Source organism: Haliaeetus albicilla, chromosome 2 (assembly GCF_947461875.1).
Source record: "Haliaeetus albicilla chromosome 2, bHalAlb1.1, whole genome shotgun sequence".
Classification (NCBI taxonomy): domain Eukaryota; kingdom Metazoa; phylum Chordata; class Aves; order Accipitriformes; family Accipitridae; genus Haliaeetus; species Haliaeetus albicilla.
The window spans coordinates 75,454,439-75,470,831 of NC_091484.1; the positions used below are offsets into that span (position 1 = coordinate 75,454,439).

Sequence of the window (16,393 nt, forward strand, 5' to 3'; positions counted from 1 at the left end):
AGAGGTGCAGTCTCCTCTTCATTCAAAGAGCCTCTTTTGCTATTGCAGTAGTTACAAGGGATCTCTAGGAGTGGAAACTTGATGAAGTTCAATTCTCTTTTTGCTTAAGGACTCTAAGTAATTACTAAACCTTGATTCAACCCATCTAAATGCAAGCAGTTAGTTGAAGTACCCTTATTAGGCATGTAATTGTTATAAGTTTCCTGTATAGCCACTGGAAAGAGAGGCTTTTCAGAGGTTAATTCAGATCTCTTGTGGGCTGAATTGCCTCCAGGAAGAGTCTGTCTTGGTCCTAAAGCAATTACATTTTCAGTTTACATATTGCCTAAACTTAGATGGACTGAGAGACATTACAGCATATTAAAAGGGTGATCTTTTCTGTCTTAGTGAGTTTTTCTTCATTTAATCACAGGAAGGAAGGGTCATCAAGGATTTAAGAGAGAGCTACACGGCATGTTCTCACATTATTCTTGCTTTTCATTACATAACTCTATGTCCTCATCTAGGTTTTAGACACGCCTAAGTAAGACATATGCAATGCAACCAGAAACTGTGCAAATCTTCTCTAATTGCTTACTTCATTTCAACCTGAATATTCATTCTGGTGCATCAGAAAGGTTCTGACTTTTTCTGACAGGCCAAGGTTCATTCAGGACTCACGGTTCATGATCTATACAAGTGAGGTAAAACACAGTATTTTGGGTTGAGATTCTCTTTCTAATTTGGAGCTCTTGTAGCCCAAGCAGAAGGAGCTCGCTTTTATACTGTGCATCTGCTCTGTCCTGGAATATGACTATGATGCCAATGCTATTGTCCTATTTCCATCACAATCTTCAATGGCCACTAATGAACAAACCTCCCAAGGCACATCACTTATAATGCCAGTTTTCTAGAAGTAATATCATGTCATTTTCCTTGCTATGTCTTAAAGAAAAGAACATCTGTCATTCACGGCATCCCTGCAGTCTCTACCAGTTGGTTTCCCTCTTTATATTCCTTTTAAAATTGCTAAGCATCATGCTCAGCTTAGCTTGTGAGATCTGCTAAAGCCACAGCACAAGATCATAGACAAGGAAGGCAGCAAGGAAAAGACAGTTCCTGGACTGCTCAAACCTAATTTGAAGGTGTCTGTAGTACCAAGCATTTCACAGGTTGTCCCATCCCTGACATGAGCCCATAGCTTCTACCCAGCAGATTCTGAAGTCAGGACAAGTTGAACTTTTTGCTATCGGTTCAGTTTGTGAAATGCTGTGTATCACCATCATTTTGTTTGGTTTTATATGTGCACCATAAACAGATAGTGAAGGACTCCAGTGGAGGATTTTCAGGGGATGAAAGTCCCTCATTATCATCTTGCCTGGGGCACTGCCAAAGCCACCGTGGCCATCACTGAGATCATTAGCAGAGTTAGGTTGAGATTAGTATGATGACTGGTTAAACTGAGACATGCATTTTGATCATAAATCTCAGGACAATAGCTCTATCTGTCATAAGAAATTGAAGATGGAAAGCAATTTAATTCCTCTGATTTGACAAGTTACCATCTGTAGGCTAAGCCATAGTAACTGATAGCAACTTGTCCATAGCAAGGGTGAAATGTAATGCACCATAACCTCCTCTGAGTGGCCTGGAGCACACTTTCTGTTCTGAGTTCAGGCCTGAAGAAGAGAAGGTTTTAGGCCAAAGACTAAGTAAGGCAAGCCATATCCTGCAGGGGTTTTGATGTCCATGCCAAAAATGACATTTTTCAGGCTTACCTGAAATATAAGATGTGAGTGGGCTGTATGAGGTTAGGACACCACTGTTAAGGGTCTATTTGCTTGCTTTAGATATTGAGAAAGAGGCAATCATCATAATAACAAGGCATTAACTAGAAGTGGGTTGATGGCTGAAATCTGCAGGGAAAAACACTTGGAAGTGGTATAATGCTCCATGCCGTAAGTGATTCCTCTGAGATAGGCTCTTGCTTTCCATTGCAGCTTGTTTTGCTCAGCCCACATTTAATGTAGAGGTTTACATCCCAGAGATGACTGAAAAAGAGTTGTTCACCTCCCCATGAAGAATTCTGCTAGGAACAAACCACAGAATTAGTATCAGGATTTGCCACAGAAAAATGGTAATGTCTGATAAAAAATTGAACCCAGGAATATTTTAAATAAACTGGAAATATTTGATGTTGGAGTAGCTGTTGTCCTTCATGGAGAAACTAGCTTGCATATCTTAAACTCCTAATCCTTCACAGTCAAACAAGTCCTTGACTGTGGTGATCTGTCAGAGCTGCTATCTAGTAGAGAAGTTCAAACCACAGAGGAACATGGGGGCATGAAGAATTTGAATTGCAGCTCCTTGAGAAGCTGATATCTGATTTGAAATTGTTACTTGGTGGGTTTTGGATGAGAATGGAAAATTTCCATGGAAAGAGGGATTTTTTCATACCTAAACGTGCACATGTTTAGCAGGATTTTTTTAAAGTTGGTTTTGATGCCATCTTTGCAACCAGCCCTACTACTAGCCTTGACAGTCTCTTGAGGCCTGGGCTCAGACCCATTAAGGTCAAGGGGAAGGCCCTTTTCACTTTACTTGCTGGATTTTAGGCCATGGTCTTTATCCGTAGTTTAAGATGCATTGAGTTAATTGTTTCCCTATTTTCCTCCACCACTTGAGATCAAGAGTTACATTTCTCTTGAGCCTTGATTTGTACTTAGATTGTCTTGAGCTGTCCTTCTAACTTCTGGTTCGCACAGTACACAGTGCAGTGAAGCTCAAGGCCATGCCTGGTGCTTTTTGGCACACTGATAATATGAGTAAATAATAATAATTGTAACTGTTATGTGACTGTTGGCCTTGTCAATGAGAACCATTGTCATGGACCAAGTGCTTCTCATTCACTGGCCAGTAACCATTTCCAATTATTTTGTGTTCTGCGTTGTGTAGCCCTGGTGCAGATTACGGCTGGCATATGCCAGAAGGAAAGAAGGTTTTCACTCCTTCTCCCCTCTACGTTTACAGCACTGTGACAAGTCCAAAACAGAGGCTCTGGAGGATGATGAGATAGAGGAGTTTTACAAGATACTGACAGAGAGAAAGGAAATAGACAAGATCTTCCAAAAATACTCAGATGCAGAAGGGTTCATGTCCTGCCAGAACCTGGTGAGGTTCCTCTATGAGACACAGCAAGAAGAAGACGCTGTTGTTGCTGCCCCTGCCTTAATTCAGAGATATGAGCCAAATGAAAGAGGTAGGTTGGAAACCCTGGCTGGTTTGGTTCAAAATCTTGCTTGCTTGATGAACTATGAATTGCTTTGCTGCTGCTTTCTTCTGCAGCCATGTGTGTCATTTTCTCTTCACAGCTGCTTCTAAAACACCAGTCTTCTAGAGGAACATTAGCAGCACTAGGAGAGGAGGGTACAGGAGAGCCTGGGAAATAGTTCCCTTCAATTTTGGCTTGGGCATGCTGAGCAGTTGGAGAGGGGTTTATATAGAGTAGGCTAGAGGGTGATGAAATTCCTGAGGGAAAGGTTCTGACAGCTTATTCAAGTGCCAAGACCTCACATGGCTGTGCAAGGTTAAGAATGTAGCAATATTTCTGTTCTCCAGAAGCAGGAATGGAGGCAGATGTTTTTGAATGTGGGCACCTGAAAAGCCATCGGGTGATGAGATCTATGTATGAGTAGAGGGCCAAGAAGGTGACAGCTGTTTAGGAGAGCAATCACAGAACTCTTTCTGCTCAGAAATTAAGTGAATCTCCAGTCTGGAGCACCTTGAAGGACACGTTCAAGAAACAGACACAGGATCATAGGCTTTTTTTACACTATCCTGGTATATCTTCAGGAGAGAAACAGTGCTTTGCAGATGTCAGACTTGGGGATTAGACTGAGATCTAGCTCAGTCCCTCAATACAGAGAGATCTCAATTTCTCCCCAAAGTTGGGTAATTTTGTATTTACTCTTTGCAAATCATGTATTCATTGGATAATCTAGACAGGATTTATCTGGCTATGTTTAGACATCTGACAAGTTCTCTGTATTGGCATGAAGGAAGCTTGAAGTGCTCAAATGGAGATTTTTATACTGTAGATCTCTAGAGACAGGTGAGGTAAGGGCTGTCTTTGACACTTTTAAGGTATTATCAAGGACAGTAAGTGCCATAAAAAGCCATGCTTGTGAAGGGGTTTTAAAAGCATTTTCAGGCAGATGAAGCTGTCATTGTCTGAACAGCATCAATATCTTTACTTAATTAGCTGAATGCCTAGGGAGCGTGTTTTGCCTTTGAGATCCTCTGGAGAGCAGCAGGCATCATGGTGAAGATGATGGCACAACCTGGTGGTGTCCGATTTTCAGTATGGGGTTTCTGTCTATTTATCTGGCAGCCAAGAGGGGTAATGCCATGACCAAAGATGGTTTCCTGATGTACCTGCTGTCCGATGATGGAAATATATTCAACTCCTCCCACCGTAAAGTTTATCAGGACATGACTCAACCTCTCAGTCACTACTTGGTGTCATCCTCACACAATACGTATCTTATGGAAGACCAGCTCACAGGTCCAAGCAGCACAGAAGCCTATATCAGGTAATGTATGTGTGTGTATTTATGTGTGTGAGAGGTTGACCTCTTTCTTACAGAAGACATGGGGTGCATCTATACCACTAGATGCAAGAGGACCAATCTCCTGCCCTGAGACGAGGTAATGTGGACTGGCCCATGTTCACATCAGGGTGAGCTGTTTCTAAACCAGGTTAGCCATGCCCCACTTTTCATAGCACTTTGACCTGGGTTTCTGCTGGGCCCCATGTGGTGTCCACCTGACTGTAAGATGTGTAATTACCACATTTGGGAGTAGTTTAAAATATCTGCAATCATGTAGAGGCTGGATTGCAGCCCTCTAGCATGGTGTTTTCAAAGCATGATGCTGAGGGGATATGTTGCATTCCCCAGAATATGGCATGAGAGAGTGCAAGAAGCTTATAAGGTGCAAAGATTTCTGGGACAGAGCTGCAGGACTGTGTGGGGACTGGAAGGAGCTGAAATGATGCATACTGTTGTGATGTTTATGATCTGTACTGCCTTTTGGGAGTAGCCCCTGGCATGGACTATCCCTAGAACCATGCTGGGGTTTATTTTGGAGAGACCTAGTTGGAGCGGTGCAAAAAAAGAGGTGGCACATAAGCTAATGAAGCAGTGCGGGTGATCAGGACACTTATGTCTGGTCCCTCTTTAGCAGCTCAGATACTCCCACAGCGTCCCTGGACAGAACATGAGGTATTGACTACTTCTGCCTTTAACGACTGCTGTCTGATGTGTCATGGCCAGATCTTTGCAGTCGCCTTTACTAATTTGCACAACCACCTTACATTACTTCTGCTATGACCTGTACTTTTTTCAAGTGAGACAGTGTTTCCTTATAAGCAAGCCAATGACTGCAATTCTGTCTTTGTTTATTACTTATCTGATCCTCAGTGAACAGTGGCTGTCTAGAGTCACAATCTCAAAAGAGTAGAGAGTGAAATCTGGCACAAGTTGCTTTTCAGTAGCTGTTCGAATGTCTCTTGCAGAATGTTTTGGTAGTAAAAAGAAAAATAATCCCATGATTCTTATTGCAATGAGTTAAAGGAGTTGTGTTATCTGAAATGTATAGGGAGTTACTGTAAGAGAGACAAGATCACTTCCTAGACAGATAAGTCTGTACAGGGGGAACCTACATTTTAAAGTAAATTAAAATGAGAGTATGGATATATAGAGGCAGGAATTTCAAGTGGAAATTCAGTCTGTAGACTCAGTTTGGGAAACTGGCCCTCACTGGTCTCCCCAGCTATGCTGGAGTTCCCACAGCTGTCTGCTTGACAGCTCTGAGGATTCATCTCTCATGTCTTATCAGATCTAGATGAAGAAGTCACATCATCCAGGCTTTGTGACCTAGCTTCTAAGGCTGACTGTCTTACTGTCTTTCTTCCAATGCAGCCACTCTTGATTTTCTCTTCACCATCTTTGGGAAAAGACTTGGGGCACAGTCATGAGTGTCCTTTCTCATCTGGCACTCACTATGTCTTTTTCTCTGGATAATTCTTACCTTGGACTTTCACTGCCTCCTTTCTCAGATCCCACTGTGTTTCCCTTGCTCAACCTTGAGCTCTCTTTGCTGACCCTGAGCTCTCCTGATCCCATCCTTTCTCCATCTGCTTTCCCATTTTTCCAAGCTCCTCTTTTCTCCCTTGCACCCTAAACTTCCCATCAGCCTTCCCAGGCAAATACCTGTGCCTGATCCACCCTCATTTTGAGATGGAGCAGAAGGATTAGAACCCAACCAGGTCCCTTCTTTGTTTCCAGAGCCCTCACCAAAGGCTGCCGCTGTGTGGAACTGGATTGCTGGGATGGCCCTAACTCAGAGCCCATCATTTATCATGGCTACACTCTCACCTCCAAGATCCTCTTCAGTGATGTCATTAAGGCCATCAAGAACTATGCTTTCAAAGTAAGGACGAGGGACCCTCTGAGATTTCTCATATTGCACAATCCAATACTGATAGTAGGTCTGTGCCCTCCCAGCAGAGAGCATAAACAATGAAGACTTCACCTTAGCATTTCTCATGGGTACAAGATGTGTCCTTCTGTCTGGGCATACATGTTCTGCTTTCTGCAGAGATCCATTCCTGGGAGTTGCTGGATGGGCAGAGCACTATCTGAGGATGAATTTGAATCTATACCAGCACAGCTGCATCCTGGACCCCACTACATGAAAATAATTCCCAATATCTTGAGCACACCTGGTGGGAAATACAAACAAGCCCATGGTTTGTGTGGCTTTTATGTCTCAGGGTCTGTTCCTAGTTTAGAGGAACTCACGTGCATGTATTTTGGAGGGACTAATGCGAAGGACTGCTATTCTGCTTTAAACAGAATGAGCAGGTCTGGATTCTTGTATGGCAGTGCTGGGCCAGCAGCCTTTAAAAAACCTTGGGTCTGTCCAGGCTCACTGGACTTTCTGCTATTTTCCTTCAGTGCACTTGAGAGCTAGTACCAAGTTTCCTTTGGGGCTAAAAAGCAGTGAAAATGCCAATGCCTTCGGCACACAAACTGACCGGGGGGGGCACAGGGAACCAGATCAGGCCTGTGCATGAATGGAGGAAGGATTCATGCCACCTAAGGACTTAAGCAAACCCAGTGATTTCAAAGCCTCCCTTCCCAGTCCTTCCTGTGAGGTAGGAAAGTGCTCTGACCCACAGTGCAAGTGGAGAATGGAGGCACAGGGAGCCTCAACAAAGTGCCCCAGCAAGTCTGTGGGAGGCATCCTGACCCAGCCTGGTGCCCTGTCCATTGGATCATCATTTCTAGAAGGCATCAGCAGAGATCTGAGTAGCTACTGCACGGTTAAATTCGTCCTTTTTTAACAAATGCTCATTTTAGCAGAATACTAGACCCTGTTGTTGATACACTCATTTCCAGAGAAAACAGCACTGACGTTTATATCAATTGCTATAGACTGGTGAAATTGCAGAATTCACTGATGATGTATGTTGCTCTCTTGTTCTAGACCTCGCCATACCCTGTCATCATCTCCCTGGAGAACCACTGCAGCGTCGACCAGCAGAAGGTCATGGCTCAGCACATGACGACGATCCTGCAGGACATGCTCTTGGTTGCCCCAGTTGATGGAAACAAATCCCAGTTCCCCTCCCCAGAGGTAAGCAAGGCCACTCTAGCACTTTCTGCCTTCTGAGGGTAGGACAAGGGAGAGGTCTATCTTGCTGGGTGCCAAGCCATGGACAATAGTCTTGAGGACTGGTGGGAACTGCACTTACTGAGGAACAGAAATTGTCTGTGGGCAATGGTGTGTCCTGGTTTCAGCTGGGATAGAGTTAATTGTCTTCCTAGTAGCTCGTACAGTGCTATGTTTTTGAGTTAGGTATGGGAAGAATGTTGATAACGCTGATGTTTTCAGTTGTTGCTAAGTAATGTTTAGACTAAAGTCAAGGATTGTTCAGCTTCTGATGCCCAGCCAGCAAGAAAGCTGGAGGGACACAAGAAGTTGGGAGGGGACACAGCCAGGACAGCTGACCCAAACTGGCCAGAGGGGTATTCCATACGAAGTGACATCACATCTAGTATATAAACTGGGGGGAGTGCGGGGTGGGGGGGATCGCCGCTCAGGGACTTACTGGGCGTCGATCAGTGGGTGGTGAGCAATTGCACTGCACATCATTTGTACATTCCAATCCTTTTATTATTACTGTTGTCACTTTATTAGTGTTATCATTATCATTACTAGTTTCTTCTTTTCTGTTCTATTTAACCGTTCTTATCTCAACCCATGAGTTTTACTTCTTTTCCGAATTTTCTCCCCCATCCCACTGAGTGGGGGGGCAGTGAGTGAGTCGTGCTTAGTTGCTGGCTGGGGTTAAACCACGACAGGTGGAATGAGAAATAGGAGTATCTAGAAGTAGCCTGTGCACATCAAGCACAAAATGCCCCATTGCTCCTTGTTTTGTCTAAGGTCTCAGAGGAGACATCCCTCCCGGACTGAGGACATTCCTGGTCCATTTACCAAGGCCAGGGAATGTCCTTCATCCCACGAGGAGGTTGCTTTTCTGGCTTGTCCTAGAGGAGCTGAATGCTGAGGGTCTGTCTTGTGTCTGCTCACCACACTCCAAAGCCGAATATGACCTTCTTCAGGCTAATCCTCTGAAGCACTGTTAGGTTGCTGGACATGCAGGAAAGATTAGCACCACAAGGAGTGACTATAAGGTGTCTCTGTGTTTTTAATCCAGCAAGACTGGACACTGCCTGATTTCATGGTAGGTGAGATGTTTTGCTCTCTGCTGAGGGATGTAACATACGCTCCCCTCCTCCTTTAATGCCTTGGTGCTCTACTGTGGAATCCAGATTGCTGATTAGGAAGTGATGAGGGCTGGAAGGACAACTGTGATTGTTTGCCCCTCAAAACTCAAGGGGAAAACCGGTACAGGTAGCCTAAAACTGTATCAAGCACGAAGTGTCCTCCCACTGAGAATGGCCTGGGGTGGTGGGGATGGAGATGTCTATGGAGGACAAAGGGAGGCAGGTGGCTGCATAGAGATGCCCCTTTGATTCCCATGAATCAGGGCAGCCATGAAGCTGGGAGCTGAGCTTGGACCCTGCAGGGGGAAGGAGATACACAGTCCTCAACAGTGGATCACAACTATAAAATCATTAGCTGACAATTAGAAAAAATTGGAAATGGAATCTTGGTATGAAAAAAAAAAAATTGTTTCTAAAACAGAAGCCAAAATGGAACATTCATCTGTTTCCACGCTTTGGGTTTGTGTTTTTCTTTCTTTTCTCTTAAGCACTTTGCAGAAACCGAGTTCTGTGTGGATAGCTGCAGTTCCCTTTAAACTGCATTTCTTTGCTAAAGAAATAATTTGCCAAAAATTGGATGAGCATGCCTAGCCAGAGCTGGAAGGAGTTTGTGGGTGGGATAAAGCTGGCAGTCAGCAGGGGAGAAAGGAGAGGAAGATGATCCACCCAAAATATCTTCTATATTTGTTCTCCCTCTCCCTTTTTCTCTTTTCCCTTTCTGACTTTCCCCTTTCGTTTGGGAGTGTCATGCCTCACTTGATACAATGCCTAGCACAGAGGGAAGCTGATCTGGGTTGGTCCCTAGACACTAGTGCAATAAATTAGGATGAATAATAATTTTTAATGCTGCTGCTTCAGCAGGACCTTTGCACTGGCACAGACAAGGTGCCTCCATTTAAGAAGTGACTCTCCCAGGATGAGGATACACCCAGCATGAAGGCAGATCTCTGCAGGCTGTTACTGGGTTGGAAGAATGAAAGTCTTCAGTGTCACCTCCTGGCTTGCTATTTATCCCCAGTGCAGGATCAGGAAAGCTGCTGATGGCTTTTCAAAACACTGCCTTGTGACCAGGGGAATGATAAGAAGAAAGAAAGGAGAAACACCAGGGAAAGAAATGTGTGATGTGTGTGTAAGGGAATGACCCCAGCTTCCCAAAGATGGTTTTCCCATTCCTGTGCTCATCTAACCTCCTGCTAACATCCTGCCCAGATGGACACATGGCCCCAGCTGGAACAAAACAGCCCAGATCTACCTTAGTGAATGGATTTGGGCTGATATGCTCCATTGGAGGGACTGATCCATTTAGTTTAAAGGGAGAAAAATTGCCAATGTAGCAAAACCTATCCTTTTCTCTGTGGTACTTTTCCTCTGCCTTCCTGCTACATGAACTAGGAGAGTACAAAGGGCTGAACTGCTGATTTTTTTGGTGGAAAATTCTTTGAAGCTGAAACATTAAAGAAAAGAAAACCAAACCAGAAACCTCTTGGATTATCCAATTCCTTGTGAAGCTGACATGGGGAAGCCCGGGACAACGTAGTATTTTTTATATTAGAAAAAGGGTAGGATCTGTCACTGGGAAGAGGGCTGAAAGGCTGTAAATAAAAGCAGGCGAAGCATTGCTGCAGATTATGTTAGCAGGGAAATGTCAGTAATTAAAGGAAGATCGACACAGTTTGAATTCATGCTAATGATTCATACCTCAGCCCTGGGCAGGCATCTGATTTATTAGGCTCCATTCAGGAACAGTGTTGGGCTACACAGAGCATCTAAATATCTCCCTCAAGCTGCTGTCTTTGGGTCCCAATAGTAAATTAAAGGCCTGTAGGATGAAAGGCCAAAACCCGCATAAAAGCTTCAGGCAGTGCCAGGGTTGTAGGGAAGAGCTGATCCAGTCTCTGCTGCTGATTGCTTGTTGCAGGCCTTTCTGCCCCATCTCTGTCTGCACAGGGGTCTGCCAGGGCTCATTCCCCCGTCCCTGCATCCCAGCTAGAAATGCTGCAAAACCCCAGCCCTGGAATGAGACTAAAACAGCTGCCAACATTGCATGCAGCTATTCAGCCTATTAGGCACATCTGAAACCCCTCCAACTTTTTGTTCCTGGACTTCCTTGTTTGCAACGACAGTGGCTTTGGGCTTAACAGACCTGTCTTGGTGGGTGACCCTCAGGAACATGAGCCCCCCGAGTTGGGAGGCCCAGTGCAGTGGCAGGGGCCTCTGCCATCCCATGCTGTCCCATCAGTCACACCCATTGCTGTGTCCAGTGCCCCCATTCAATCACTTTGAGCCATGCAGCTCAGGAACCACTTCGAGTATAGCAGCGGCAATGCAGGGCTCAGCACAACTTATCTGAATAGCAGGGTGGCTGACGTGCTCTGCCATGTGCTCATGGCAAGGCAGCAAACACCTCTAGATTTGGCTCAGCTAAATCCAGACCAGGTTCAGCCAAAGGTCTCTTAAGTCAGCAGGGACCCCAGGAACCGTCTGCCCACGAGGATTACTTTTGCACTGTATACTTAACGTGAATGTGGCTTCAAGTCCTTCTGCCTTCTGCCTAACTGCACATCTGTGTGTTTCTCCAACGTTAGCCCAGCTTGTGTCAGTCTTGTCTGCAGTGCATCTTCTTGGCTGAAGTTGTTGAGCTGAGTTTCCCTCAAATCCTTCAAAACCTCCTTTGACAATGTGTTTCTTCCCCTTTTCTGGAGACTCTCTTCGTCCTCTGGTGCCACTCATTGCTAAACCCTGCAACACTTCAGTTTACAACTAGGCTGAAAGCCATATACAGATGGAGATGTGATATCAATTAGTGCAGCTGGTCTGCACATCTCCTCATGAATGTGAATACGTTATTCCTCACAGATTCTCAGAAATCTGGGGAGATGGATATCTTCAACCTGAGAGCGGGATGTAAGGTGGCAGTGCTCAGACCCTCTATATCCATGTACATGAGCACTTCACTTAGGGGTCCATTTGAGAAATAATTAATACAGTCAGGGGAGCTGGAGGTGTGGTCCACCTCCTAGTAAGTGTTTGTCTAAATAGACAAGAAGAATCACACCCTGGGAGTGTTTAGTTCTCTCTGTTGACTCTAAAGGAGGTGTCAAAGGCACAGAAAATTTGATGAGGTGGATTGCTTTACAAATCTTCCACTCTCACTGAGATGAAAACTGGAAATTGGACCTTGCCATGGCTTTCAGGTTGCTATTAGGGGCAGAAAAGGTTCAGGTAAGATAAACATGGGTATGCAGATCTTTTAAAATCCTCTGCTCTTTGCAGCTTTGCTCCTTCTGATAAAATCAACAGTGCTTTCATTTAAGATGGTTGCCATGTCCCAATTCACAGACTCCAAAAGGAAGAAAAGCTGTGTGTCAGAACTATTTCATTTGCAGAGCTGAGCTTATTCAGCATGCAGTGGAAAAGGTGGGAAAGCAGGGGAGCTCCACTTGTGGAGAACTAAGGCAATGCCATTTACAGGGCACGTGAGGAAGGGAAAGAGTTGCAGGTATTCCAGCAGCCACTCCACTGTATGTTCTCAGTAGTCCAGTGTCCTTGTAGCCTTTTCTTAACTTGTATTCAGCCTTGGGCTTTCCACAGGCAGTTGGAATAGCTTTATGGTCTACTTGGAGAATATTTATTGAGTATTTCAGCTAATGCTTCTTCCTAAGACAAGGGATCTGCTCAACAGAGCAGAACTGATGAGCTGAGTGTCTTTCGCCTCAGGCTAGAAATACTTAATATCACATGAAGGGGAACCAAGAGAGATGGAACACGTGCATTTGTGTGTTTTTGTCTGTGTGTACCAGCTTATTTAAAACCTTGTTAAAGAAGATAAGCACTCAAATTTAGGGCTTTGCTTCCTAGCACCCATGTTAAATGAAGGAAGACAATGTTTGGGACCGGCAGCTTCTGCAAGGTGGATTCCGTGCAATGCTGCAATAGAATAGCACTTTCTGCAGGAAATGGAGATGAAAATGCTCTTGTTTTGGGGTGACTCTCACCCCTCATTGTGGACCAATAAGCTAATGCATCTCCTGTGGAGTTGGGTGGCACATGGGCTGCTCTCCCTTGTAGGCACGATGGAAGTTACCTGCATAGGGAGATACTAAACCTCTGCAATGTAACAGGACTCCAGAAGGGAGCCAGCCTGGTAGATTTCAAGGCCAAAGGGGACCACCATAATTGCCCTATGGAGAGTCTTGTACAACACAGTCTGGGCTGACCAGTGTCCCTGTGCCCATGGGGAGCATCTGCAGCATATCCAAGGTTTCCCGGCGTAACCACAGTCTAGACAGGATAACAGCGGCACCGAGGACCCACTGCTGGCAGCCTTGCTATGGGGTGTGATGAAGAGACAAGGTGGAGGCCATGTTGCTGTGACTTCACTGCTGATGATATTCAGCCATGTAGGATGGGTTTGTGCCAGAAATAACACCTCCCAGTTGCTGGACAGGCTGTCCTGAACTGGAGAATCTTAAAAAGGGTTAGTAGCCCTACTGGTAATTAAGAATCAAGCAATCTGCCCCAAATCCCTTATCCCTGGTTCTCTACTGTTGAGCTGTGAGATGAGGTGGTAACATTTGTTATGGGATGTTAGAAAGCAGAGGCAGATAATATATTATATAGCAGGTTGCTATCTGCAGCCTGTGAAGGACAAGAGGGGCTTCTCTGAGCCCCTCCTCACTGTCCCCAGTGCAATCCCTCCAGGCTTGTCCATTCAAAGTGTGAACTGGAGTCTAAAAACTCACAGAACTGGATTTCACCTGCTGCCAGTAAGTGTTGTGGAAGAACAGTGAAGAGCTGGATGTTGAGGCAGGAGGGTGGGCAGAGACATGTGAGCAGCAGACTGAAGTGAGACTCTGAAGATGAGCCCATTCATGTCCCAGCTATGGGTGTGAAGTAGCAGGTCACAGCTCTGCCTGGAAGAAGGCTGAGGGGCTGGGAGGATGAGGGATATGGTCTGAGGATGGGGAGGAGGATACTGCTGTGCTCTGACTGCTCCTTTGGGCCAGTTATTCCCAGTAACTGGTACATTCCTTCGGCTGCCTTGCTTTTGAGTGACGAGGAAAGTGCCCCAATGTAAACAGATCATTTGTGGTAGCTGAAGAAAAACACTCCTGGCTGCTGCATCGGGTGCCAGTGTCAAATTTCAGCTCAAACCAAGCTTCATCCACAGCTTAGCGGGGTGGGGTGGTGAGGAGTTGGGCTGGTCTCTGTAAAGACGTGATGCAATTTGCTTGCACCCACAAAGGGGGAATTGTGTTCTTTGAAAATGCCTGTGTTGCTTTATAAAAGATCCTTGGTTTTCCACAGTCCTGTCATTTGAGAATGGTGGGGTTTGTTGCTTTTGCTGTTGTGGAAGGGGCAAATATAGGGTGTCACTCAGAAAGGGGAACATGCTACGTGGATTGAGGGGTTGTATTGACTAATTCCGAGATTGCATTTTTCTGGAGTAACTAACACCCTCCGAAGGACTACTGAACACGTCCAGGTGGCAGCAAATCTCCCACTGACCTCCCTGGAAGCTGCAGGGTCTAGGGGTGCTCCTAATTTTAAGGCATAACCTGCACACTTAGAGATTGCACCCAGGCAGTCACCCTTCTCAGTACTGCTTCCTGCTGCCAGCATCGCTGCTGCCTTGTTGGCGTTCAAAGTCAGCCCTCTCCAGGCTTCAGCCTTCCTCCATGGTCAAGAGATACGTAAGAGAGACATCAGTGGTATGGTGGCCTGCGAGCAACCATGTGCTGTTGGTGTGTTCCTTCACCTGAGGGTTTTACGTGGACTTTGAAAGAGGCTGGAGAGAGTTGATTCAGCACAAGAAATGTGCTCCTTGGATTAGCTCAGCTGTCAGCTGTGTTATATTGGCACATGCTTCTGGTTATGATTAATGTTGTACCATGGTAGCAGTCCCAGGAGAAGCTCTTTTCAGAAGAGGAGGTATCTTTGGGAAGTGTTTGGGAACTCTTCCTTAGGCTGTCATCACCTGCAGGATCCCTTACATATTAAAATCCCATGTCTGCTATGCACGAGGCACCTGTCCAGAACTTAATAGACCTCTCTGCCCGTTAAAATGTCTAGAGGAGCAGAAGGCTGCACTGCTTCAGTCGCTGCATGGATCTCATGCCGTTTCCCAAGTTGTGCATGTGTTTATAACCATACATCGCAGAGATTGGGGTAGATTAAGTAACGGGGCCACACAGAGAGGCAGAAGCAGTGCTGCAAATAGCTCCCATGAGCCCCGACCTCCAGGCTTGGCCTTGTTTGCTGAGCCACATTCAGTTTTGAAAAAAATTGTGTATTTTTATTGCCTCTAACAGCACAACAGTTTAAGTTGTCTAGTTGAGGGGTTGGTCAGCTCTGTATCAGAGGGGAATCAGTGAGCTATCTGCAGTTTTCAGACCCGTGGCTTGTGGTCTCATGGGCGGGCTAGAGGGAGGGCAAGGCCTCAGTGGAAAAAGACTTATTTTTACCTGTATCTGTGGATAATAACCAGTGACTGATGCAACTCTAAAAGGCCCTGGTGCTGGTTGCAGCTGAGGAGCTGTTATATCCTTGCTCCTTCAGGGTGGGCCAGAACCTTTTCTAATCACCAGCTATTTTGTCCACTTTTCCTTGTGCAGCAATTGAAAGGGAAGATCCTTGTGAAAGGCAAGAAGCTGAGCAGGCGGGAGGACCCCACTGGAACAAATGGGAACAACAACCTGGAGGCTGAGGATGTCTCTGATGAAGATGAAGCAGCTGAAATTGAAGATGAATCTGTAAAGACTGAGATACAGCAGAAGGGGAAAGTAAGTAAAAGAAGTAACTGAGGCCCAAAAAGGGGCAGACCTGGAGAGGCAGAAAAGCTATAAACAAGATCTTTGCCTATTGCAGAAGGCTCTGAAGTCCTGCATCAGGAAATCCTGTCCTGTTAGCCTATCCCATGACTCATGCTGGGAAACCACTTTCTAGGTGGGTTTTGTACCATGCCTAAAAAACAAGAAAAAAGAAAAGCAGTTGAAATACACTTTTAATATGTTCCCAGCTAACACAGTTCTCAGTGTGGTTTCAGCTACTCATCTGGGGATATGTAAGGGTGAATTGTTGAAATTGCTGGAGCTAAGGATCCTAGTGCTTTCTCAGCTTAATGATCTCTGTCCCAAGCACAGAGATCTTGCAGAGCCAGCCAAGCATGAAGTTTGGCTTCTTTCCGAAAATGAGGCTGGAGGACCCTGCAGCTGGGACAGATCATGTAGCATTTATGGAAGCAGTGGAAGGGTACATGTTCAATCTATCTATGATTTCCAGAAATCTATTTGTCATGGGACCATAATGACTTCCTTTATTACCAGAGACTGGTGCTTTTCTAGTCACATTTTGTGACATACCTGCACCCTCACTGGCCAGAGGAGGGAGGGAGGGAAGAGCTAGAGATCTATGGCGAAGGGGTGGCCACTTACCAAAGCAATTGGGATGACTGTTTCTGGGAGGAAAAGGCTGGCCTTTACACCAGTGTTTTGCTCCCTCATGTGAGGACATTCATTTTTCCAGACTGCAGGTCATTGTGAAGGTCATATCCCTTACAG

The 16,393-nt window shown here is 45.4% G+C and overlaps 1 protein-coding gene across 2 annotated transcripts in view; it reads left to right on the forward strand.

Moving 5' to 3' along the window:
* Positions 1-16,393, forward strand: part of PLCD1 (phospholipase C delta 1) — a 57,521-nt gene that overhangs the window by 31,961 nt on the left and 9,167 nt on the right. For both annotated transcript variants that reach the window (XM_069778290.1, XM_009916448.2), the window contains exons 5-9: positions 3,010-3,238; positions 4,370-4,571; positions 6,327-6,471; positions 7,531-7,680; positions 15,449-15,616. In XM_069778290.1, coding sequence (XP_069634391.1) covers positions 3,010-3,238; positions 4,370-4,571; positions 6,327-6,471; positions 7,531-7,680; positions 15,449-15,616 — 894 coding nt within the window. The remainder of the gene's footprint in view (positions 1-3,009; positions 3,239-4,369; positions 4,572-6,326; positions 6,472-7,530; positions 7,681-15,448; positions 15,617-16,393) is intronic.